Consider the following 27725-nt stretch of genomic DNA (forward strand, 5'->3'; position numbering starts at 1 on the left):
AATATAAGAGTTACCAGCTGAGCGCTATATGATCCACCCAGCTGGAGCTGGAAAGGAGGAATGTTGTAGAACTTGGAGGACTGATGGTAACAAGAGTTAGTAACATCATTATTTTAGAATTGCTTTTTTGCATGATAATATTAAGTATTGATGATATGTATTTGGGCCATTTCATTTCAGACTTTGTTGAATATTTAATATCAGTCTATGTCTATAAGTCTCTTATAGAAAACTATATGAAAGTTGTTTTGTTGTATGGCTTTTTATTCATTTGGAGAAAAAAAACAGCTCCTTTTAGTCACTTTCTAGAAGACCAACAGTATAGAACTCTACGTAGGGCACCTGAAGGCATCACAAGCTGCAAACCGCTCAACACCCCACCTCAAACAAACCGCAGCTCTCAGATGACACCACTCAATACTGAGCAATCACCTTCTCCTGTCTATTCTCTCACTTTACAATAATATGAGTCAAAAATAACATTGCAACATTATAGTTAAGTTCAGTTATAGATAATCCTGAGTCTGTGGTTATCAATAATACATGTACAATGATATAACTTGAATGCTACACCATTTATTTTACAACAGTAAAACCTGGTTTTGATTTAAAATCATCCTATCCTGCAGGTATTCCATCTTTTATGGATGTGTCTAAACATTTAAATGACATTGACTTATTTATCAACTATCTTTAGGATTTTGACCTAGATTTCCCCCAGCAGGATGTGGTCTATTATTTTAAAGCTTAGCGAGAGTTCAGCGAGTTCTCCCGGTTAGAGTAGGTCAACCCTTCAACAGCAACATGGGTTAAGTTTCAGCACCATTTATATTGTTGTCACAATATCTTGCACTGCAGATACCGAAAAGAAAAGAAAACATCAGCTCACATCCAAAAAATAAACATTATAAATTATTTTATAAAACTGCTAAACAGCTTGAGTAATCATTATACCCAAATGATTTTCCCTTCTTTTATTGTGTGCCCGTTCAGGGAGCATGAGGAGTGGTGATATCGTCTGTACTAATTTCTTTCATTAGCAGCTGGGATTACTGTTATAACAAGTTTGATACTATTATAAACACACAGCGACTGGCTGAAGATTGACAGTTTCTTAAATGGACAAATCTCTGCTGCCCTCAGTTTGGCCTCTCTGTGTGAAGCTGAGCTAACATTACTTCATTTCAATGAGGACTCAGACCCCATTTGCCACCGAGCAGGACGGGTAATTTACAGATTATCACAAGGTCAGACAGAGAGATATCTGAGCGCTAAGGGGTGTGCAGCTGAGGGGAGAATATTAACGAAGGGCTCAGTTTCCCATTTGTACGGTCGAAAACTGAAATGATGTGCAGCCAAGAGGAAAAAGAGAGAGCCAGTAAAGTGCTCAGATCTTACTGGATTTGACATAAAACATTTACATATATCAGGGTAAGACTCTGCTCTCTGCTGAAAACAGAGTTACAGAAAGATCAAAGGGTGTACCTTCCTAGGAAGCAAAACATCAACACTTTCTCGGTCATTTGCAGCAAAGGAACTAAATAATTCTCCGAGTGTGACAGCTTTTCATCTACATTTGAATCTAACTGAATTTGTTACTGTTATTTCAAGGTTTTGCAAGTCACAGGGATGAAAATGTGCGATAAAATGTGGATGCCTTTTCGTCAGAGAGGTAACTTTTTACCAGGGATCAGCATGTTGCTATATTCAACCCCACTTGTTGAGACCCCAGGCTAAAATCTAGCTTGGAGGAAAGAAAAAACACTCAAACCCTTACACACACACTTGTCTAGAGAACCTGTTTCATTCGAACCTGAGACTTTTAAGGAAGGGTCAGGGCTAGGCTGAGTCAAGTACCTTGTTTCCCGCTGCTTTGTTAACCAGGAAGTTTACAAAGAAAAAGCTAAAAGTGAACACAAAAATGTTGTCAATTTTACACAAAACTGATAATAAATGCAACTATTTTGTCTATTTTTTACAAAAGTGAAAACATTTAATAACAAAAGCGATATTAGGAATGTTATCATAAAAGAACCCTTAAAGAATATTCACAACATCATCTGCCCATCATTTTGCTAAGCCTTTTTGACAGGTTAATGAATAACTATGTCAAAGTTGTAAACAAGGTATCCATCTCAATGCCCGCTGACTGACAGGGCAGGAATGGACAGACGGACAATGCATCCCTGTCAGCCGCTGACAGTGAAAGTGATGGAGGGAGCGCAGCAACAAGGTGCTGACCTCTCTCCATATGAATCACCAGAGAGGTAAACACAGCCTGGCGCTGCTCCTCTCCTCTAGATTAATTTAAAAAACTTGTACACTAAAGTTGAACGTTGTCGCTGCGAGGCTCATTGTAGCGAGATGATGACTTAGCCTCTGGTGCAGGCCTTGGCAATGGAAGTAATAGCAGATGCAAGGAGAGGAAACATCAATCAGCTTGTGAATGTTTTCCCTTCGCTGACTCACCCTCTTGTTTGTTTTGGCCGGGCAGCTTTTAAAAATCTCCTTTTCCCGTCTTCCCTTGAAAAACTGGCACATTTGCTGGGCTATTTTTGTGCCCTCTTTCTGACAATCTCTGTCCTCCACATACAGGGAAACGCACACACATTTATTTGTAAACAAGTTATCTGAATTCCAGAGTGTGTGTGTGTGTGTGCTGCATTTGAGTATGGTGACTGATGTGGAATGCTGCCCCAAAGTGGGAAAATCCCAGATGTGAGGAAACTGATTTCTCCTCTGTGATTGGGTCATGTTGTTGGCCAGGAGGTCTTACACCAGGCCCCCTCGAATAGTCTGGGAGATTGCTCTTCCCAGCGTAATGGAAACAAGGCTCAGGGAGCTGGGAGTGGGGGGGATCTCCCCTCCACCTCCACCCCGGCCCCTGAAGGCTCGTCCCAGGCATGTGCTATACATTTCCTGACCATATATTCCCAAGTCGAGTTCATTTTTCCAGAGGAGCCACACATGTGGTGTATATCTGGCTTTAGATTATGGGGTTGGGGAAGGAGAAGCCGACTTTGGTCCCAATCCATTAAAGTGGCCACTAATTCTGTTTTCTTAGAGGGCCGTGTGTTTTAACGTCATGGTTTCTTCCCCAATGGAAGTTGTTCTTGATAGAATCATTCATTCCTAAGAAGATGATCAATTACGTCAAATCTGTTTTAAAAATAGAGATTCAAAAAAAACTGCAGATGTTCACATGACTCATCCATGTGTATCCAAGTCTTACTGCAGCAGCACTTAGGTGCATAACTTGACATTTGGTGTCAAACTGTGAGGTAAAAATAGAAAAAACTGAAAAGTTTATTTAAATATCATAAAAACATCTAGAAGTGAGGGCTAGCAGGGGTCAGAGTTTGTATAAAGAGGCTCGAAGAATGTAAAACTGGCATGACAAGCGTACGTGGCTATTGTTTAATTGAATGACAAAGCATGTAATGCTGTCAGGACTGAAACTGTTAAAGCTGCGTTGCCCACAAAAATGCATGGGAAAACATTTACACTACTGTCCAGCACCTGGTTTCTATTAGAGCAATGCGAATCTAATCACAGAGGTACATTTCTCTCTCAATCACTCTCACTGCCTCCATTTCTCTCTTTTTCTCACAGAGCTTGCAGATGGAAAACATGCTCATGTTTTATTGATTTTTAAGTAATTTTCAATCTGCTTTTAAGTCTCTTTTTCACCAGGGACTAATCTCCATCACCTTTCTGGTGATGTGAAATACCCTTTGGGGGAGTTTTGCTGTAAGGCATCTTCACAGCAATCACCAATAAATGCAGCTGGCAGGATGGCTCTTCATAAATTACAGCTTACTTTAGCATGACGTTAGCCTCCATGAATCAAATTCAAACAGGATGTTGATGTTTATATTTCAAGATGAGCGACGTCCCAAAGGAGAAACTGGAGTTTGATGACCAGAAAGGAAAAATTACAGCTGCTTAAAATTAGTGCTACAGTTTTAGTTATCCCTCCTATGACAAATGTCTGACATAGTCTTTTTTTAAATCACAAACTGCTACACATGAGTCTCAAAATTCTAAGAGCAAAGAAAACATTTCCATTTAAAAAACCAGACTGCATTAATCAACATCTATATGAACACTTTAAGTATTGTCAGGCCACATGTTTGCAAGCTCAATTAACAAAACAGAAGAAAACCATTTTTTATGGCTCCATTATAACAAAAAATATGTAAGCTTTCCCTGTTAATGATCCATTTGTGGACTCACTGTGAAACACTTCTGCTGAACTCATCAGCCATGATGAGCCGGAAGTACAGTGGAGGTATTGTTTTCAAACTGAGACACAAACAGGTCCTGCTTGGCCCTTAACTTAAAGCCGCTGAGCCAGAGAGCAGAGAGGATACAGGAAGTCTGCTCTGCCTCCGCCTGCTATTGCTCTTTGATTACTGAGCCAAATTGTTTAATCAGGTCTGAAACCACAATAAAGTTGCAGTGCTACACTGCCCCTGGACAGAGCCTCTCTCGATGGCATGCTGTTTTTTTGTGTTATCTGGGTACAGGTGGAAGTGCACAGCTTTGTAAATCTCCAGTAGCATGGTTACCCGTGGCCTTGCTCCAGTGCAGAAGGACACAGTGTTTGGTATGAGCTGTGCCACGCGCTCCTCCAAGCCGGGATGAGGAGGCGAGGCTGCAGGCAGCGACAGAGAGTGGAGGCGCAGACTTTTTGCCTCCCTGCTACATCTGGAATCTTTGTGGATTATGTGGGAAAATGTGGTTACTGTATCTAAACCAACCCTGCGGAAATGTTATTGGTTTCGATACTGTATCTAAACCAACCCTGCGGAAATGTTATTGGTTTCGATACTGTGTGTGTGTGTGTGTGTGTGTGTGTGTGTGTGTGTGTGTGTGTGTGTGTGTGTGTGTGTGTGTGTGTGTGTGTGTGTGTGTGTGTGTGTGTGTGTGTGTGTGTGTGTGAATGCAGGAGCAAGGAGGAACTACAAAGTAAAACACCAGACTTGGATGAGAAAGAAGGTATTGTTCAGAATCAATCCCTCAGAGTGGTGGACATTCATGGGAATGGTACATACACACACACAAAAGGAGATAACAGGATAGTTTAGTCACTGCATCCTGGTGCACGGCCCTGAAGTTGTGAGTGGACCGTGCTGCCTCATTACAATCCTAAATCTTGTTTCTGACTTTCTTCTCAGTTGGCAGTTGAGTGCTGGACCAACCTGTTAGCTATGTGTTGCTTCACACACACAGTGCATGTCCTCTTGTGACTGGCCTGCATCCTGACACAGCTGCCCACGTCCACTTAGTTTACAAAACCCAGGCCTAAATTCCTTATGTCACACACACACCCCAACACACACACAAAAGCAGCCTCACCTTGGTTGTTTTGAGGAAGTTGTTCCCCAAAGGATTTATTGCTTCTCTTGTAATTGGCAGTGTGGCTATAATTGGGAATCAGAACAATACACCAGTTTCCTCTCACTGAAGCTCATACAACTGGCAGATAATTTGGTTTCTGTTCAAACAGCACTATGTAATGATAGGATCAAACCCGAAGATTTATACTTGGCAATAGATAATGCCCAAACATGATAGGAATAGTTAAACATGATGATATCATTCAGTCAAAAGGGCCTTGAAGACATTATTAAATGACATGATGTGCTATTTAATGTATGATAACTACAGTAATTGCAATAAAAATAAAAAATAAATTCAGAGCGTGTTAACCAAAAATATTCTATAATGTTTTCACAACCTTGAGAAATGACTGTATATACAAAGAAAAGTCCAGAAATACGTCCAGGCATTTTCCCTCCACTTTTTCACTTTCAAACAGCCGAGCTGGCCTCTGCACTCAGGAAACCACAAGTCATTTTCCGTATTTCCATGTGTGGAATTTTTCATGCACTCGTCATGCCAACAGCACCCTTTATAGTCTGAGCTGGATCTAAAAATGACGACTTGCTTATATATTTAGTGCATGATGTCACTGATCTGGCACCTGTCAGACAACGGACAGACGGGGAGCTAAAATAACGGTACAATCTCATAAAAATTTATTTTCCTGCTGGCATTTGCATGCTCTAAATCATGGCGTTTCATAATGTCCAGGTCTGTTTCAAATAGTCAAAGAGCAGATGGAAATGCTTGGCCATATTCAAAACTTGTGATGGAAAATAAGTGCTTCTTAGCCTTTCCTTTTCAATACTGAAGCCACTTTTAATGCATTACTCCAATTCCTTACATTAATAATACATTTATTTTGGGGGGCGCCTTTCATAACACCCAAGGACACCTTACAGGGCATAGGGGCAATATAGGGAACAATTAAAACAGTGGATTTAGTGAAATATCAGCCGGGGTAAGACAAACAACAGGAAATGGACTATAGAAGGACACAAAAGGACACAGGGTACAGTTTATAAAGAAAATGCCAGTTTGAACAGGTGGGTTTTGAGTTGGGTTTTGAATGTTGTTATGGAATCAGACTGACACAAAGAAAAGACACATACCTATTTTTAACAGGTTTTTAAATGTCATCGTGAGTCTTTATGTATTCCCTTCACAAAGAAGACGAGGGTCTCTTCCCTCTATAAACTCACACTTATCATTTTTTCCCTTGGACTTAAGAAAACACATTGTATCTATCTTTTATTTCCTGTTTAACCACAATGTTACAGACCTGTTAATGTATTCTTTATATATATATATACAGTATATGAAATAAAGAATGGCTTCTTGTCAATTGCTGAATGTATGTAGCAGTTTTGCCAAGAAGTATGGAAACATTACTCAAAACCTTGAGGTTGGGACAGTTTGTCTGTTACTCATAACAAGAATATATCCTTTGTATGTGCCTACAATATTACAATGTGTTTTACTGTGTATGAACAAAAGTATGTAGGCCCACCTTCAAATCCAGAAAAATCTAAAAGCTACAGCAGTCAATAACATTTTAGACAATAGTGTGTTTCCTCTATGGCAACAGTTCAAAAATCAAGGTCTATAAAGAAATGTTTTCCAAGTTTGTAGTGGAAGAATTTGACTGGCCCGCACAGAGCCTGACCTGTCCAACATTTTTGGGATGAAAGATAATACAGCCTTCACACAGCAAATCATGGTTTAAGACGCATCGGAAAATAATACAATTCCTCTAAAATGACCTCTTCCTTGAAAAAAAATGGCCTCCCCTTGGGAACTATGTGACACTTAGCTAAGTTTGGACCATTTATGTCAAAACAACAATGATTCCATTATACTGAGATCAGTATTCATCAGAGACCAGTCAATACAAACACAGTTAATAATCCTGCTTACAGCTCAAAACATTCAAAGTCACATATGACTTACATTTTCCACCACCAGCCTTCTAATCTTGTTGTACAAGCTTTTGTGATGTGTATATTATGGTCTGCAACAGGCCTCCCTCCAGAGACAGAAGGAGAGACAGTGCAGCTGCCTGAGGTCACAGTCGGCCTCCAGCAGCAGGCCCTGACCCCGGTGAGACTGAAGGCCTGGGCTCCATGGGAACAGCTGGGGAACATGCAGCAGCAGCACTCAGAAACACAGCAGACAACCCTGCTGCAATGCATTAGTATCTATGGACATTATATAATACCCACTGGTGCTTCATCTATAGCTGGACTGGTGATTTATATGGCAGTGTATACTCACTCAGGTCCCACAGAGGACACTCTCAAACTCTGGGAGTCACAACTACAAGGCTAGTAAATGAAGATAATAAGATAAGATAATACAAATGTGGTGAAGTTTCAAATAAATAAAAATGTTCACATCGTGGATGGATTACTGAACGGTCCTACTGGGCACAGGTGCCTAAAATGTCAGGTCCTTCCCTGTCGGAAAACAAAATGTCACTCAAAGTAACAACCAGAAAGAGACTCAAAAATGACCACAAAGAAACATAGAATGACTACAGAGACACAATGAGAGGCAAAAATGCTGCGAAAAATAATATAATCACAAAACAACGACAACAATTGACTACATAGCGACACAAAACAACTACACATTAACCAAAAATCCACCTATGCTTCACCTTCTGATCAAACACCAGTCTTAAAAATGCCTAAAGATGTGACATGTTTTGAGTTACTGAAAGCAGCAAAACTGGACAGGAATATCTAATAGGGATATGAAGAAATAAACTGGCTAAATATTCTCTGGCCTTATTGACAGATGAAGGAAAGGTACGTCATGCCTTTCAATTGATTGAGGATACGCACATCCTTAGAAATGTTGCCAAAACAAAGAAGAAAAATCGGACCCATTACATCCCACATATTCAGTGTTTACTTCAGACACTTCTCACTGTGCGAAAACAGTGAGCATCCCGATTACACAACTCTGAAATCAGAATCAATGAAAGCAGCATTGTGAAATTCCTCTTCAGGTGACATTTAACACTGCCAGTGACAGAAAAATGGCTACATTTTAAAACATCCCTTTCCTTCCTTTACCACAGTCTTTCACTGGGAGTCATTCACACCGATGTGTGAAGGACATAGGGCTTTACATTACTTTCCTTAATAGAAAGAAGTCTCCAAAGAATTCACAGTTTCCTCTTTGCTTTTCTGATAATCAGTAGCAAGAGATTTCCACATTGAAAGTAGATTAGCATATGTATTCAGAGAGAGGATCTGTGTAAAAGTCTGTCTGTCTGTCTGTCTGAAAGTGGATAGTGGGAAACTTCGGTCTGACAGTTCTGGGCCACAGCCTGCAGTTTAAGCCCCATTTTCCCTCAGCCTGGAGTTTGGGAAGGTGATGTTTATCATAACAAAGCAGATGACCATTTATTTATGCAAGTTGAAAGTCACTGAGTTCTGCATTACTGCTTCTCCTTGGACCCTGTCAATCGTTCTGTCTTTCTTAACTGTTCACTGCTACCACTATTTTTCAGTTTAATACAACTATATTTACAAAATACACATTATCTGCGCACAAAATCAGAACCATTAAAGAATGTAAATACATGTCTAAGGCCAGACAGATAAATGGAGCTTCATCCACCTTATCTCTACCGAATCTCTGAGAGAAACGCGGCTGGATGTGGGGCTCTCGGCGCTGCAGTGTCACAGCGATTCATTAAGTCTATGATTAATGTCAGTTTAGGGTTTTGAGGATGAACATAGCTGCCTCGTCTCACCAAAGGAAACCATTCATTTCCACACTGCAATTAAAGAGACAGTAGGGAATAGATTTCCATACAAATTACACTGTGTGAGAGGGAATACGGCACTTGGCCCAACATCTACTCGAGACTTGGAAAATGCTCTATAAACTTTAAGTAAGCCATTAGAAAAATAAACATATGAGAAGAAGGATTAGGGTTTCTTTCTTACCACATAGACTAAATCTTCTCTGAGTGTGTCCATATGCGGTTTTAGGATAAAGCTCTGGGTTTTGTTTTTATGCCCCGGGAAAAACAAAACAACAAGTCAAGTGGGGTAAAAGGTCTAGTGTTTTTTCCATAAATTCCTTGTGTGATCTTAAATAAATAAATAAAAACTATAAGGAAGAGTTTTGAAATCTCTCCGCATTTCCATGGTTCTTTAAAAACTGGCTATTGTTAACCATAATGTTTAAATAAAGGTGTGTTTATGCAACACACTGAATGTGTAGAGCAAGTGCATACTGTATGAGAGCAATAAAAAGTCTGCTCTGCACATTTATAGCTCAGAATACCAACATTTTTTTCACTGCTGCTATGCTATTTTGGATCAGGACCAAAATAATGTGCTTTCCTCTCCTGGACAATGTAATGAGGTGGACAGTGTTATGGACGATACTGAGAACCATCTGGCCACCATGTATCAGTGTCATAAAAACAGGTCTCCTCAGCCCAGCTGTGCAAAATACAAACAGGGAATATCACACCTAATGTGTATGACACCCAGTCAGCTTGGTCCTTCTTGACAACATTCATACAGTAAGTCTCCAATTTATTTTATTACTAGATTCAAGTTACATCCATATGTTGATTTCATTAACTAAAGAGACATTTGACAATCTGGTCTGGTTTATTTTGACAAAGAGATCTACCTCAAAGAGAAAGCACGTGGCTTGGTTCGTAGCTTGTTACGAAATATATATGGTGGGAAAAAAAATGGAATGATAAATGTATTTGTAGAGAACCTCGGAGCCCTGTTGACAAACTTGTTGATGTAATACACGGTGGTCTCACACTCAGGTTTCCAAAGAATTACAGCTAGGAGCGACCAGCGATCAGTCACAGTGCGTATCACACATACACACCAAACAGACCACACATTAGTTAACTGTCGCATATAAAAGATACATGGAATTTTTCCAGACCATAATGTCCACTTGTGCGTTACCATCATGCACAACAGAGGTCATGTGAGAGTGCAACCTGAGCCTCAAATGGCATCTACCCAAATCCCGCAGCTGCCCCCCATGGGCCACATCACACAGGCCAAATATTTCCCCTCAGCAAAACAGAAACAATGATCTGGCACTCTGCCTAATTTTAACTGCATCCCGCCAAGTGACCAATATATAGAAGGCATTTCAAATAACATTCTGGAGACACCGGCTGGGAGGCAGCTCGCAGACACCTGTGGCTGTCAGTCCTGTTCACAGAGTCTGAGGCGGGAGCAGGGCCATGCAACAAGGACACAGAGCAGGATCAACTCGCAGGGAGAATTTCATGATGTGCCAGACAGCAGCGCAGCACTGTTTCAACCTCAGTACAGAGATGTATTCAGACAGAGACTGTACAGTTTACCCTAAATAATCAAGCCTCAATACTGATTAAACCTTTGACTCTAGAAGCCCATAAAGGCAAGCAAGAAAAAAAATAGTTCAATCCATTTTCCAAGCCTCATCTAAATTGATTTCTTTCTTCTTTTAAAATCCAAAGCTAAGAAGGGTATAGCATTTTAGAAGCACATTCTGACAGCAATTAATAAATGAAATGCACTGACAAAAAACATCTGGTATGTGTATCTGTAATGACTGCATTGTCCAATCAATTCATTTGGCAATGAAAATAAGAGTTGGCAACATTGGGCAGTTTCTCTTTTCAGTTGGATTATTTAAAATAATCTAGTTTATTCTAACTTTTTTTCTTCCATGTTACCAAGCAAACTTTAAGGACAGCTAAAGAAACGTTTTGCCTGGGTGCTATCCCAGCATGCACTAAGAAGAGAGGAAGTGAAACACCACAAACAAGTTGTCAGTGCATCAAAAGCTAACGGAGACAAAATGACACACATTTAAGGATCAGCACCTTATCTGAATTACGGACAAGAGATCAAAACTGGCTCATGCTTATGGAAAGATATACAATTGTTTTCCGATAGAAACATTTAGGCACATTGCATCAAAAGCTGTAAAAAAAAAGATAAATCACTTCTTACCTGCCCCTGCTGCATTGGTCATCTTATTGAACATCTGAAACACAAAAGAAATGCAAAACTATCAGTATCTGTAATATTGAGAAGGGGCTACTGATTGGCTACTTGAACATAGCTCCACTCTGAAAGATAAAAAAAGCAGGTCACATTATTCGGCTTTAACAACCATAAGAGGCACACACAGAGGATGTCTCCCTATCTTCAATAGGGCAATTGCTGATATAATGACAAAGTCAATACAGGCAATCCACAGAAGAAAAGGTGCATGATTTAGCACAGAGGCTGATGTGCTGCCTCCTACCCCCAATTATCAGTCTGAAAATGTGAAAAGAAAAGCAACACAGGGATATTTAAATGCTAAGCTAGATATTAAAGATATTTTCATTGAGGGACAAATTGTAATACTGTTACATTGTTCATATTGAAGGTGGTGTTGTAAGGAAATATATGATACATATACAAACTGACTGCGAACTAAGTAAAAGAAAATAGGATTCTTACATAAAACAGTGATGTCCTGGATTTAAATGGTTCATTTTCCTCCTGATCTTGCCTACCTCTCTCCTTCATTTCCCCTCTGTGCCCCACTGGTCTGATTTACGCTCTTGTTTGCTTTCCCCTCTTCCACATGTCTCCCCTGGCAGAGACTAAACGCTGCGAAACTCCCAGCCAGCCTGTTTGCAATACCGTTGACCCTCCGTCATGACAGGGAATTGGCAGTTAGCCCACATGGTGCTGATTCAAACTTCTATCAACATATCTGCAAAGGTTTTACTGGTCAGTTGGACTCCACACAATAAGTAAGTCGTGTACTGCATGTTTCATGAGGACCGCGGCCCCCCAGTGTTGTCATGGCAGCAGAAATGCTCACAGTTTTAAAGAAGCACTTGGCTGGTTGAGCAACCTACATGGCTGCCACTTTGCTGTGGCAACAAAAAGACCTGATTGGCAGGATGAAACAGGACAGGTGCTTTTGTTTGTATCCGTCTTTGTTGCATGGTCTCTAACATTTGTTGACCTCACAGCAAAAACGGTAAGGCAAGGCAAGGCAAACATTCGGTCTACCTACGCTGCAAAATGTATTATCTCTTCGATTTACACACGGCATCTATTGCACGTCTGTCCGTCCTGGGAGAGGGATCCCTCCTCTGTTGCTCTCTCTGAGGTTTCTCCCATTTTTCCCTTTAAACTGTGGGTTTTTCTTCGGAAGTTTTTCCTTGTACGATGTGAGGATCTAAACGACAGAGGGTGTCGTTTTCTCATACTGATATTCTGCACAAACTGTGCTGTTGTATTTGCTGTAAAGTGTCTTTACTGTAGGGTATTTTTATTATATGTACAGCACTTTGGCTCGACCAAAAATCGTTTAAAAATGTGCTATATAAATAAAACTTTGATTTGATTTGAAGGTTATTTATATAGCACCTTTCAACACAAGGCAAGGTAGTAGGACAGCAGGCACCTGCAAGTCCATTTTTGATTCATTTAGATAAAGATTTAAAGCAGGGATCTCATGACCACTACATTTCTGGAAGGTTACATTAAACCACTTTGCATGTCCATGCTGCTCCAGGGTTAAGGTTATCTTCAGGCACACAATCTCGACTGTCTTACTATGACAATACAGAGAAACAATGAATATAGCAAAACATAAACCAAATCTATGAACAACCACTGATGTATCCTTCATTATTGACTGTAAGATATAGCACAGTCTGGCACAATTTGATCACACATTTAAACATAACAGAGTTTAAAAGCTGGGTGCAGACACATGGAGGGTCCTCATCTCTCTGCTTTCAAACTTTACACATGTCTTTGAAGAGAAGGACATGCAATGGACCTTATAAATTACTCTCAGAGGGCTTCAAACCCAGTTTCAGAAATAAATATGTGAAAATTAGTACTCCAAAAACCAGATGCCGGGCCCCAGTGGAGATGTGCCGATTTGACAAGGCTTCAAAGACTTGAACACATCCCTCTCTCCCTATTTCTTTTCAACAGCCAGAAGAAAGAATTTCCTCCTGGCGTGTTTGAGTGCTGACCCATTTTAAACACATTGCCGTACTTCAGTCCTATCGCACTCAGATGGTGGACACATGTCAAAGGTTGCAGGTCAGGAAAAGTGACATCCTCCACGCAAGAGTGCAAGAGAGGGAAAACCCTGCATCGCTATCACCAACAACTATGTTTACATGGAGTGACAGGTATGTGAATGATAGCTGCCGTCCCAGCACAAATGACACCCTGCCTGAAAGTCAACAGGGCAGTAACAGGACCGGTCAGTCCCAATGACTCTTTGCCAATCTCTCTCAACACAAATTCAAAGTAGGAACCCTCAACCCAAATATTTCTCTTCCCACCGATACAACAAAACAAAGAACCACTCTCGACATAAACACAACAAAAATAAAATACATTGAAGGCTGCTGCTAACTGTTTTCTTCCCTATATCGCATTATTATTTTATCAATTAAGTGACTAATAGCTTAGTCTATAACATGTTAGAAGAAACAATAAAACATACATTTTTTCATGAGCCCAATAATATGTTTTCCCATTGCCCGTCTTGTCTGACCAACACTCCAAAACTCATAGATATTTATTTAAAATCATATTAAACAAAAAGGGGGGGGGTCAGAGGTTGTCAGGCAGGTGCTGATAACCTATTCCAGATACTTCCATAAAACATCGCTCCATAAATCCATAACTGGGTGTCCGGGCTCTGGCCTGTTTATTCTTAGACTCCATGACTGTGATTCAATCTGTATCGCATTCTCGTTCCCTGCTGTCAGAACTTTTTATACGGACTGCAGAGCTCTTATGTAAGAGTCTTATGGGACCGAGGGGGAAGATTCTCTCTTCATGTGCAAAGCTTCTGATATAACATCTCATCTGTTTTTGCAAACTTTACAGAGTCAATCTTAAACCAGTGGACAAACTTAAATGAAAAGTTTGACATTTTGTTACGTATATTTGCATGCTGATTGAATGTTGCTGGTTTGGTTTTGTTTCAGCTGGACAGAGCTAGGCTAGCTGTTTCCACCTCTTTCTTTATGCTAAGCTAAGCTAAGCTAAGCCAACCAGCTGCTGTCGTTAGCCTCGTATTTATCTACAGATATAAGAAGGGTATTACTCTTCTCTAACTAGCTATAACTATTTGACAGAAAGCCAAAATGCATAATCCTTAAATGTCTTAACTTTAGTTTTTCTTAGGCTGATAAAATCACGTTTTTCTTAATGTTCAGCCTTAAGAACACCCATTGTATCATTGGAAACATTTCTTTTTTTAAGTTATTCATATATCATCATCAGATCATGCCACTGAATAACGTGTGATCTAATTTTACTCAAGGTTACACTGCAGCCAGAATACTCTTGTCTCTAAATGATGTGAACATTCCCAGCTGTCCCCGAGTCACATTTTAACCTTAGCTGCTGTCATTTTCAAGAGATAGTTATGGGTTCCATAAAAAAAAGACAGGTGGCAACACATCTGAGAACTAAACACCATTTAATTTGAAGTACTCGGTGCTCACAGACAAAATAATCTTCTTTGACTTTCAAAGCTCAGCTCTGTCTCACCCTATGGCCTATAGCCTTCAGTTTGATCTTACATATTGCAGTCTTCAAAGTATTATGGATGTAGTATAACAAAAACAAAACTTTATGTGACCAAAATCCTATTGAAGTGAGATTGGAAAGTGTAGCAGATTGGGGCTGAATCACTACAGTTACTGTATAAGCAGCTTGTTCGCCAACACATTGCCGCAGAGAGCCATTACGAAAGCATAAAGCACAAGCTGAAAGGCTCTGAATTTAAACCCGCCCTGCATTCTGCAAATCTCTCAGTTGTCTGTTTCTCTTAGGGCAGCTGAATAGGGACATTTTTATACTTTGTCCGGCACAAGTGAGTCCTGCTTGTTGAAGAATGGCTTAGCTGACCTTATGCCCAATGCAAACCTCAAATATTTACAGATGTAGAGGAAAGAGCATCTGCACAAAAGAACCTGCCAGAAATTCTACTGACGGGTGGTGGACTTATCTTTTCAACGCTATCCACTTAAGCAATTCTGTGATTTTTGTCTTCCTCTGTCAACACAGGGATCAAGACATAGACGTCTGATATGTGATTGTGAAATGTAGGAGGGGGATTTCATTCATAAGGGAAATTAATAATAAAGTGTAGATAAGTATTTTCTAAATGGAGAAATTATTCTTCTGTCATTGATGCAGTCATTCGTTTATTAACTTCAGTTTAAAAAAAGCAACAACTCATAACAATACAGGTTTATAAATACCTACATTAAACATAAACTAAAACTGTTGATCAAAACAGGTCAAACTGAGTTTCATTTGATTATTTTCAGAAAAAGTAAAAGGAGTAAACATTTTAGATGCTAATTTAGGAAGGACACAAAGTGAACATTTTCCATCGACGGACAGACAAGAACTTTGAAATGGCTGGGATAAATACTTTGTGCTTCGCAGGAAGTCAACAGGTCATGGCAGTCACCCAAAAAACGCTAAAGCCAGATTTGAGTATAAGAAAGGAAAAAGAAAACATGTGCAACCAGTTTTGAAGTTAGACACAAAGGAATTTAAGGTTCACATCCTTAAAGACGATAACCGGACAACAGAACTGCTTGTATAAACTTGGCATGTTCTGTCCTACAGACTACCTGCACTGCACGATTGATTTTTGACGCTTGCAGGAAGCTGCTTTACTCAGAGGAACTTACCGTCTTCTTGGTGGACGCTCTTGTTGCTATCAAGGCGCTGCGAGGAGCAGAAGACCTGCAGTGGCTCGGATATTCCCCTCTGTCTGGTCTTTGCAGAAGTTGATCGTTCAGGGCTTGGTTTAACGTGGACTTTGAGACAGCACCCCACTGCAACAACATCACAACAACAATCAGGACAGGGTCCGTCTCTGTCCCGCCGAACGGCCCGGGACAGGATGGTCTCAACGGTGGCCAGGGGAAAAGAAAACAAGAGGCTGAGGTCAACTGCTGGGGAAGTGAAATCTCCACTCTGAATTCAGCTCTGCAGCGGCACACAAAGGAGCCTGTATGTGCGGATCTTCTTTTGAGAGGACAGAGATTATGACCTTGTCAAATATCCCAGTAAAGATGTCTTGTCTCGCCCAGTCGCCTGTCATTAGTTAAAGCAAGTAATGGTGAATGCCTGGGATGGTTATGCAGATGCCTGGGAGGCATGTGAGCCTCTCTCAACCATTCCTAATGGACCAAATCATACAAACTCCTTTCAATACAATAGCTCCTCTGTGCGGTACATACATATGGACCCCGAAAGACCACTTTTGTTCCCAAATGCTAACTCTAGTGGGATATTTCATGAAACATGCCACCATGAGAAGAGCCCCTTTTAGAAACAGAGTTGCACGGTCCCAGTCGCAACCTCAAAAGCACAATAGCTGTCTGTTCCTGCCGCACCATTCTGACCCGGCTAAAGCACTGTACGCTCCAGTATCACATCTAAAGGACCTACATCATAAAACAGACTCAAGTCAGAAGGTCCCTATGAGATGGTCTTGACAAAGCCCATAGTGTTGCAGAGAGACTGTATCTCACAAGTCACAGACACAGTAACGACTCACTAGAGATCTACACACTGACTCCCCTTTCACATACTGGGTTTATGGCTCGCCGCTGGTTGATTTGACAAAATCTAAACCTAATGTGGAACACTTTAAAAAACTCAGCAGGACATAAATTCTGATGAACACCTGTTGCTTAAAGGTCCGAATAATGCATCAGGATTTTCTCTCCACAGAGCAAAGAGAATTGATTTAGCGAAGTTTACAAGCATGACCAAGTATGCAGCATACGCTTCACAGGAATGTGTACAGTACCAACCGTGACAGTGGACATACCATAAGGTACTGCAGTGAAATCCACATGCTGTTTTATATTGCTGCCTACATACTGTTCATTCTGAGTTTATATCAAAGTATAAGGGACACAATTATTTTCATACCCTTGGAAGGTATTGTGATGCCTGGGTGTGAATACACTCTCACCTGTTTCTTGCGGGTGGTGCAGGGTGTGTCGGAGGGGGAGGAGTTTGCACTCAGAGCCTCCTCTATGTCTAGATTAAGCTGGTCCAGTTTCCTCATCAGCTGGCTCATTGACTCCGACCAGGGAGACTTGACCTGCGGAGACTCCTGTGGGATATCAGAGAGCCATGTTTGAGTGAAGACAAGTTACTGCCGCTATTAGACTACTAAGTCAAATATTGAGCCAAAAGCATCAGAAGCACTACCATCATTATTTATACCTTATTTGTTTTCAAAATGTGTGTATTTAAAACCCAATTACTTAGTCTAGTTTAATATTTTTTTGTTTCCGGTTATCCCACATTGGAGCATTTAAAACATAGATTTAACTACATTTTTAAGACTTTTCCCCCTTGCCTAAATGTACCTAATTCTATCTGATCAGATATTAACACAATTTCTATTAAACATTTTTGATTTCTCTCCCTTATGTCAGGATTTTTGCGTCACAGAAGGTTCCATTTAAAGGATTAATTAAAAGAAAAATGATTACCTCATTTAATACAAATGTTTTAAGTAGCCAGGCTAAACACTCTAAACAGTCACTGACACTTCATCAAACTTGCTTGGTATCTTAATGATACGCTTCAGCTAAACTTAATCAAAATCAGGAATTAATTTCTCCATCTTACTTTTAGACTCGCAGTAAAAGTAATTGAATTCAGTTGGAAAATCGGGTTCATTAGTTAGTCCAGTAATTACCTGTCACCCTTGCCAGACTTATTTAACACATGAGAGCTTCCCAGTAAGGTGAGAGCATGTGTTGATTTAACACACTGCCCTAAACTCAAGAAGAGTTACAGGCAAAGTCAAAAAAGTATCTTGTAAATTGCAGTGAGCTTCACTGCTGCCACACATGGAAATGTGATCTCCTCTGCCGTGTCTCAGGGTGAAAGTGCAAAAGAGGAGGGCTGCAGACATGTGTGCCATACAGAGCATGATGGAATTCCCTGCACGGGCTTTCACTGCTCCCCAGACACACTGTGTGTATAAATAGACCGTCCTCACACAGACAGGAGCAGTGTCTGAGGATCGGGAGGTCCAGCCTCATAAATCAGCAGGAAACACCTCGGTCACCAAAGCGTAAATTAACATTGTTAGACCTGGAGAGGGTCACCGGCTGCATGCTCTTCGACAGCATCAGCGTGGAAACTTTTCAAGAATATCAATTCAATTACAGGAACGTTTTAAAGGGTGGGTTTTCAGCAGAATGTCTCTTGTGGATAATTTAAAAGTTTTTGACACAGTAACATCAAGTATTTCTTAGGAAACCCCTCCTTGAATGTGGTTGCTGCAATACGTCTGGTGGGATGGATGCCAGTAATGAGGATCAACTGAGAAATGTGGCCAATAGTTTGCTTTACTTTGAGTTCCCCAGTTTAGCATTGAATTGCAGTCTATCAGCATATATAATCAATCAATGAAGACATCATTTTTAGATAATATAATATTATATTTTTTTGTATTAGAGCTGTATTCTACTTTATTGTGTTTCATTAGCTGTTTATACACCAGCCAGCAGCACTGGAGCTCACTTGTATATCTGTTTACAATGACATTTCAGGGTCTTATAAACCAGTTATAAAATGTTTACAGTATATACTCCATATCAATTCTAAAAAGAGAAACTGAAGGATACTCAATGTGAACTAAAGGAGAACTCAATGTGTTTAGATTATCAGGGTTATAAACTAGTAGATAGAATCAGTATCCCCAAACTACATTTTGTGTTAAAAGCCAAAATCTAAAATATGACAGTCCTCAACAAAAGGAATCCAGCAGAGTAAATGTTTCAGATATTAAACATGCTGGGAAAATCCCAAAGATCATTTGAATTATTTTGGTTGAAAACAAGTGTGAGATTACAGCATGTGATAACCCCAACTCCAGACGTACACAATCAATGTTCCTTTAATGTGGATAGCCCTTTACACAGCCAGTTAAAATTCCTTTCCTGGAATTAAAACCAAATATTGTGACGAATTACTACCGGCCATGTCTAAATCAAGTCATTATTCCATTTATAACATCAAGCCCTGCAATGCACAATCATTTCATTGAAGGGGCTTGTCAATACATGTTCTGATAGGAAGCCACAATGTCCTGTATAGGGCTTGGTTCCTGTCTGAAGGGCTTTGATAAACAAGTATGACACTTGTTTTCACATTTGTATTGGCTTCACTGGGAGCTAAATAAAAGCTGGAGAAAGTTCAGTCCAAATGACGAAAGGCCAACCTTATCACATTTTGGATATTTGTTAAAATACTATTCACTAAGAAATTGATAGTTTGGTTACTCACATCTTTGTTAATGTCATAATTTAACATATGTCAGTTATATTCCTTTCTACTGTTGTCAGAATGAATATCATTCATCATGAAGCAATACATCTGAATTGGAATTACAAAAGTAGACATTGATAAAAAACTATTATATGTGGTATTACACCTAAATTGTGAGGAATTAAGGGACCAGACGGTCCATTCCTCTGCTGCCCACCCAGAGTCAGCTGACTGACCCGGCACTGGGAGAAAGTCTTTTTTCCCACTCAATCCCTCAGGAATGACCTAAATCTGGCCAATCCCCTGTTGACCTCTAAGACCTGAAGGGTCACCTGGGGTCACTGAAAGGAAAAAGTAAAGCCTCTCTTCTCTGCTATGCCTGCGATGCACCGTGCTGACCAGGGAATATAAGAACGGTTTGACATGGGATCAGTATGTTTAGACAGCTCAATCCTCTGTCGGCTCAACAAATAAAAGCCCTTCACACACTTTTTCAAAAGACTGACCAGTTACTAAATTGGGTATATCGACCAAACAGTTACCCCTGTGATAGGAGAGACAAGAATAATGTAGATTAACCGTTACTAAAGTGTTCCTCTCTATGTGAGCCTTAGACTTCTTCCAAGAAATAAACACTGATTCCCGGAAAATTCTCCCTCACACGTTATAGTTTCTGTTTCCATATTTCTAAGATATTCTTCAGCGAGCATCTGAGTGTCATCACAGATTAAACACCAGGCTTCTCTTATTCTATTTATGGAATCAGAGACATACAAATTGTCAGCAGAGGGGACATTTGTGAGATTGTAAGACTTCCTTCTATTTGGTAATTACATTTGGTTATGTGAATCAAAAAAAGACTAAGCGTACTGTTATGAAATGAAAATGTGTGTTAACTTAGAAAAACAACTGTGTGTCAAGTGTGACACAATGATGGTTATATGTTTAGTTATAACAAATTGATCAGGAACAGTTAACATCCATGGCTGTACTTCCTCTTAATTATCCTAAGATCAGTGTAACCCAGACTTGTTCTTAATACCGAAGCAGCTAAATTAAAATGAATGAGAAACATGTGCAAATAAAACACTGAGTTCTGAACAAATCCTTATGTGCACTCCTCAGTGGGCGGACATTCCTCCAAATAAGACCAAGACAGAGGCGGACCAAACTGTTCCAAGTGAGTCTATGGACATAATGTTGTATCTTGAAGATCTCGAATCAAGCTTTAATCGCTGGAGCAGTAACTATAAATCTTGTTGTATTCTGTACAATGACAATAAAAGCTTTTGAATTTCAATTTGAATGATAAGAACCATGAAATTGACCTTTATCAAAAAGTATCTTTGTGCCTAAAACATGTTTTTAACTCTTTAGATGAAGAGCTAAAAGCTGATATATACGATGTGAAGGCAATTCTTGATATTCTGGGCTAAAAGACGGAAAACATTGTGTACAGGAAAAGGAAATGAAAGAAGCTGAATATGTTGCGAGCTGGACTTAACCCCTTGAGTCAGACAAACACAAATGCAAGAAACAGATGCCCCATTCTGGCTCAAGGCAGATGAGGAACACATTCATACTGTCTCTTTTCAGTGACATCCCCGCAAGGTGCTGTTCAGGAATGTGGGCACTTCTACTTAGAATGAGACAAATTCCAGAGAGGGCTTGACGCTCAAGTGAGACACTACCCTTGATTCATCTCTTGGTGCCTTTCCCCTCGATCCGGCCCCGGCAATTGTGTAAAGTCCTCACACCATGGCAACTGAGCTGGTATGAGTCAATCCTTTATAAATGTATTAATGTTATCTTCTGGGGACAACAACTTGTGAGCTGACTATAACTTTATCAGCACAAATTGGCCACATTGTGGAGCCCAACACAGCGTCTTTGACATGGAAATGAGGAGTTAAGTGTGTGAGCTCTGGGCTCGGTGCCTAGTCTGCGCCACCCACAGAGAGTGCCAGAGATCACCATGGAGGTATCCTCATGAAGCAGCCGGTCATGCGAAAGGGCAATGGCTACCTGGCTGCTTGGAGGAATAATTTAGACACTTCATATCCTGCGATGGAAAACACAAACTGAACATAGCCACCATGTCTGTAGAGTGGGAAGGATAGGTAAAGAATTGTGTATTTTTAGGGGCATTTAGTCACAGCTGAGCTAAATGATGCAAGCAGGGGGGAGTCATGAGATGAACCTCAGAGGAAACTCTATGCTTACAGTGCCCTCATATGGTTATTGTTAACAACTGCAGTCCCATCAGACTTTTCGTATTAAGAATAAAAAGATATGCATGCATAAATTATAAATGTTGGTCTTTATGCTGTCAATATTTTGTATTTTTTTATACAAAATGTATTAACAAACTGTTGTTTTAGAATTAATCGTCTTTTGTTAGAAGGCTTGCATTCAAGATTAAGTTTTGAATGTTGCTGTCATTTAGCTTTCTTCTGATTTTTTTTTTTAATCTAATAAAGTATTTTTTGTGGGTATGTGATCAGATTATCTATCTTGCATATATATGAGTGTGTCAATATGTAGTTGACAAAAATAGCTTGTTTCACTGCCATTTCAAATGATTATTTTTGTTCTGCCTTTTGAATGAAAGTGAAGCCCTTCCTATAGATATGCCCACATCTCCGCCCACCGTATGATAACAGAGCATGTGGAGTGACAGCATGAGAGGACTTGACCTGCCCTCCTTGGATGATATAAACAACAGGCTCCCTGGATTCCCTGCATTCTTCCACTCTTCTCCAAAACAACTCATTCAGAGCAGAGTGTCATTCTACATAAAGCTGGCATTACCTCAACATCTTTCCGACCAAAAGACAGAGAAGCTAATCTCGCCTTTCCATTCACTCTGCCCTGTTTACTTGTATACTAGAATGACAGTGATGTGTCATTGAATATGTTCCATCCAAAACATATCCAAAGGCTTTAAACATATATATGAATGCTTACACAAGGCTTTAAAAAGGCAATAAAAAGCAGCGATGAGGGGTTACAGGATGGTTATAACCAAGGTCAGGGGAAAAGGGTCTGAAATGTGCCTTGACTTGTTGAAGATAAAAAGAGGTGCTCAGTAATGGAAGGCTACGTTCACTGCTAATATGTCCTGCTTTGGGCTCTGTCAAAACACCGCTGCCTGTGAAGGGAGTGGAGAAAACGCAGAAGCTGTTTGCATTCCTTCTAGGTCTGCGTTTCACCAGCACAAATGTGAAGTCAGTGAACTCCTACACACTGATACCAACAATGCATTATCTCACAGTGTAATGATGTCAGCTGCTAGGAGCTGGGAATATGGGTTCTCACACTGTGTGCTCTTCCTTGAACGGACAAAAAATAAAGCTAAATAATGCCTCTACAAGTTAGCTGTCTATTGCTATACACATGCTTTTAAGTGTCTTTGACTCATATTTGTTACTGTAATTTAAATGAGTGTTGGGCAACTTATGCTTCAGTCATATTTTCATTATCCTAAGAAGTGTTCTTGTTTTTTTAGCTTTTAAGGTTCTTTTTATAGTTCACTTTAAATGTGGTGTAAATACTTGTCTTTAGTATCCTTTTTTAATGTTACATTGTTTCTTAAACATACTTATTTTTTATTATCCTTACATATTTCTTTTTTTACCTACTCTTGCAACTTATTTGCACCACCAGATACCAAAGTAAATTCCTTGTTTCTGATAAGTAAACTTGATTCTTATTCGGATCCTGATTCTTATCACAGTTTTGTATATTTAGATTTGTATTCTCTAAAATGTTTTTATTAAGTTTTCCTTAAAAAGATATTGACAAAAAGTTTTAATATGTTTGTACAATGAAACTGAAATAAAATGTAAAAAATAAAAGACTAATGGGCATTTATTTAGTGTGGAACACAAATAGCATATTTACATTAGAAATGTGTAAAAATGTGTTGTTTTTCTGACATGTTTCATTGTTTAGAGTTAGTTCAGTTATTTGTGTTACATTATTAATGTGAACTAATTTAGAAAATTGACATATGTGACAAAGGTTTTTCATGAGTTGTTTAAATATATATATGTGAATAACAAAATGCAAGGGCAACAGTGTAGGATTTTAAATCAATACCAGCATACCTCCATACAGCACGTTTCCCCCTCTGCTTCATAACCCGACTTTCGGGCCGTTTGATTGATTTCTGCTCGAGCACTTGCAGTGCTTCTCCTCTTCTGTTTGTCTTTGCCTGTGCTCCTTTGTCTTTGCTGGACGAGGTAGTGTCTACTCTGAGGCAGATCTGAGAACACATCATCGTCATCACCATCATCACCATCATCATCATCATCATCATCATCATCATCGTTGTGATCATCCTCTTCCAGGGAAGACTCTCCATCCTCAGACATCTCATTGACAAAAACATGATTGTCGGCTGCGGAGGGACAGGTGTAGTGTGAGAAGGTGATGGAGCTATGTTTGTACTTCACAATGCGTGGTGGATCCAGGAGTCTCGGGCCAGGATCAGAAAGATTCTGGGGGTCAGGGGTGGTGGAAGTGGAGTCCAGATTAATAATGGGGCAGGGGTCCTCTGGAGGAATAAATACATCGCCATTTGATATTGGCTCTAAGCTGTCTGTTTTTACACATCCCAACATCATGTTTAACGTCCGACCAACATGATTCTGAACAACATGATCCGACTTGCCTTCTGCAACAGAACCAGAAAGCAAACGGGAGTTGTCATCTAAGATTGTGGACAAAATACCTGCTTCATGCGGCTGAGATGAGTCCAGTGGACTTTGGTCCAGGGGGGCTTTAATGTGAATGACTGATTGTTCAGGCTCCTGTAAGCCCACAGCTTCCCCAAATTCAATGTTGTTATGACGGACACAAACAAAACTCTTCTTCAGCTTGTGTACGTTCTGATCCGGCTCCAACAGCAAGCTTTGGGCTTCAGGGAGACAATCGTCCCCTCTGTGGTCTACGGAGCCGTTAGCCAAGAGAGCAGACATTTCTGAGGTCAACTCTTTTGTTGTTGAAATGGCTGACTTTTGTATTCCTGAAGCTGTCCAAGACGGCTGTGCCTCCAGACTCACCACAGGTGGATTCTCCATTACTGTTTTTTCCTACAGTTTTTCATAATTTAAAACATAAATCCACAGGTACTTGTGCTTGATGTATTGGATTGCCATTCTCAGCCAAGATGCTCAGTCCAACCACACGGTAGATAACCTGAAATAAACAGAAATGAAAGTATGTGAATGGAATGTGACACATCTGACAAGCACAGACAGATGTAGATTATTTCCAAGACAATATAGGCACAACAACATGGACATACATACTTCTTAGGTAGTTTCCGCATGTCTCTGCGTCCTGTAATTATCAGAGTCTCCGTTCACTGCCAGAGTTTAATGTAAAGCTGCTATCTCCTGCTCTGAACACCTCTGACTAAGCGCCATTCTGCGAGAAGTTTACTGTGAAATTTAACATCTGGCTCAGGCAGGGCTGTTCAAGTCTGGATCTGTTTCACAAACGATCGTAGTGACATCACTGCACAGAGGAATCTGATTGCTCTTCCCTAGTTGGTGATTTACTATGTACAACACCATTCATCCGGGCAGAGGATTGTCCCTGGTCAACTGTGGTTAACATCCCTCTCACGCCTTCATTAGGCCATTCTTTATAACACACCTTGGTCAGGTCAGAGCAACCCGAAGAGCACACGGAAAAGCAAACAAAGCATTATTGTGCAGCTACAGATGATTATCATCTTATTTAAGCACATAGACATTCCTCAGGTGACATCTTAAGACAGGAAAATACCAAATTCAAAAGTAAACATAACCTTCACATTGGTTATCCAGTGCAATCCACATGTTTTAACAGCAAAACACATGCTTGTATAGACGGAAGCACTGAGATATTTTTAGAAAACAATGTTATTTGTAGTCTATTTCCTTGAAATGCTTAACAGAGCTGCTTCACAGAAAGTTAATTAATTTATACAAATGTACACATGAGTCTCCGCTGTTACTGTGAGAAAGCTGCAGTTGGCAGTGCATTATGCAATGGCCTTGAGACACACACACACACACACACACACACACACACACACACACACACACACACACACACACACACACACACACACACACACACACACACACACACACACACACACACACACACACACACACACACACGCAGGGCAGAGAAGGAACATCAGACAAGAACAAAATCTAACTCTAAAGATACTTTCATTTCATAAATGTAAAGAAATGTGTACTGTATACTAAATGTATATATAAATAATAATAAAAAGTACAAATGCTGTATCACCTAGTGAATGTGAAGTGAGTCTACAAGAGATTAGGGTTCCTTCCAAGAAACCCCTCTAAAAAAACACTATGCAGAGAGGGTCTCATTATTCTCAAATGAATAGCAGATTTAAATAGAGGGAAGAAGTCACAGAGTGAAATGAACTGAGAGTACCGACTGCCAAGCCAAGACCACAACTTATTTAGGAGAGTGAAGAAAAAAAGGAATCCAGGCTAGGAGAAATTTCAACAGAAAGGTCCCCGACAAGTCTTCTCATGCAGAAACAACCAATAGTTGAACGGAAGAACAGAAAATTAGCTAAAAGAGAAATTAGTAATTGTCATTTGTTTCTCCATGGTAGGCAGATGTCAGTGAAATTCAAGCAAACAGAAAACAAAAGACTCACCTGCTGAGTTGGGGGAAAAAAATTCTGTGTTGCCCAAACAGTGTCACCATGAACATGGCAAAACAGTGTCAGTGAAGCTTGTTCGTGTAAGAGTAAAGAGGGTTGGACAGCCCCTTGCAGAGCTACACTTATGTCCCCATAGGCCTATTCTGCGAGAAGGCAAGCTTGTCATCACAACTACCTCCCCCTCCTCTTGTGTTTCCCTGGGGGGCTGCAGGAGTGTTCGCTAACCATTCAGAATATGCGCAATAGAGCAGGGAGTATGTGTACTTGTCGGGAGATGGAAAGAGGAGGAGAAAGGAGAGGGACGGTTGGGGGGAGAGAAGAGGGAGGGAGAGGGTCGGTGGTGGGGGGGGGGGAGCAGCAGTGGTTGGCACTGTAAAAGAACAAGGTGAAATGGGTTTCCAGCCCTTACAAACAGACCGTGGGGAATGGCTGTGCAGGAGCAAGATGAACCGCAGCAGTGGCGTTAGCCGGAAAACACCGGCCTGAGGAATGCTTTCAAGTCAAAGGGAAAAGTTGTGAAGCACCAGGATTTTCTGTAGCTCTTTAGAAATATGTCAAGATGATATCTCCAAGAGAGGATTTAATGCTAAACTGAAACTAATAGTATGTTTTCTCGACTATATAGAAAATCTGCCAGTTAGGGGTGAGACAATTTGCGATGTCCCCTTATAAATCATGAACTGGCAGGATAGTCGGTGTTCGGGCTAAAGAAACTCACGATTGATAGTTTATTGACCTTCTGTTAAGTGTCTAAAAAATGTACTTCAGCTATTAAGACATTTCAAATTGATTAAAGTCATACTAAAGTTAAATATTTTCATTCTTAAATCTTAGAATAATGCGTCAATCTCCTCGTAATACTTACATAGTCAGTGTTTGGCTCTTCATTAATGATGTGTCAAACAGAAGCTGCAGGCGATCTCAATTTGACATGAATGATGAATGATCTTGCAAAATTGTACCATGGAATTTCTCAGGTAACAAAAGTCCTCTTATGATTCAGTGTGAGCTTAAAATGTATAAAGGAAGCATGTACTTGTCGGTGAAAGAAAGTGAAATCGAGTACACATGTGAGGGGCATGTCTGAGCATTTGCTTGTTGATTGGCTGAGGACTGGTTGTTTGTGCAGATCCTCGGCTCTCTGATAGGACTGAAGTGCAGAAGAAAGAATTTCTGAGTTCCCACTCAGTAGGTTGTCCTTGACTTTATACCATGGGGGGCTTCATTCATTCATTTGTGTCTTCACCCGGTCATTCTGTCTGCTCACCAGGAGAGAA

General features: G+C 40.2%; 1 protein-coding gene across 4 annotated transcripts in view; it reads right to left on the minus strand.

Annotated features, from left to right (window-relative positions):
- stard13b (StAR-related lipid transfer (START) domain containing 13b) overlaps positions 1-26607 on the minus strand; it is a 59864-nt gene extending 33257 nt beyond the window's left edge. The window contains exons 1-5 of one of the 4 annotated variants that reach the window (XM_034113175.1): positions 26443-26607; positions 23855-24947; positions 17428-17571; positions 16130-16276; positions 11391-11424 (exon numbers count right to left, since the gene is read on the minus strand). In XM_034113175.1, coding sequence (XP_033969066.1) covers positions 11391-11424; positions 16130-16276; positions 17428-17571; positions 23855-24829 — 1300 coding nt within the window. In that variant the 5' untranslated portion in view covers positions 24830-24947; positions 26443-26607. Of the gene's footprint in view, positions 1-11390; positions 11425-16129; positions 16277-17427; positions 17572-23854; positions 24948-25060; positions 25202-26442 lie in introns of those variants that run through there. The other 3 variants (XM_034113176.1, XM_034113173.1, XM_034113177.1) reach the window with 3 other exon arrangements.
- Positions 26608-27725: the final 1118 nt, after the last annotated feature.

The sequence above is a fragment of the Trematomus bernacchii genome, unplaced genomic scaffold (genome assembly GCF_902827165.1).
Source record: "Trematomus bernacchii unplaced genomic scaffold, fTreBer1.1, whole genome shotgun sequence".
Classification (NCBI taxonomy): Eukaryota; Metazoa; Chordata; class Actinopteri; order Perciformes; family Nototheniidae; genus Trematomus; species Trematomus bernacchii.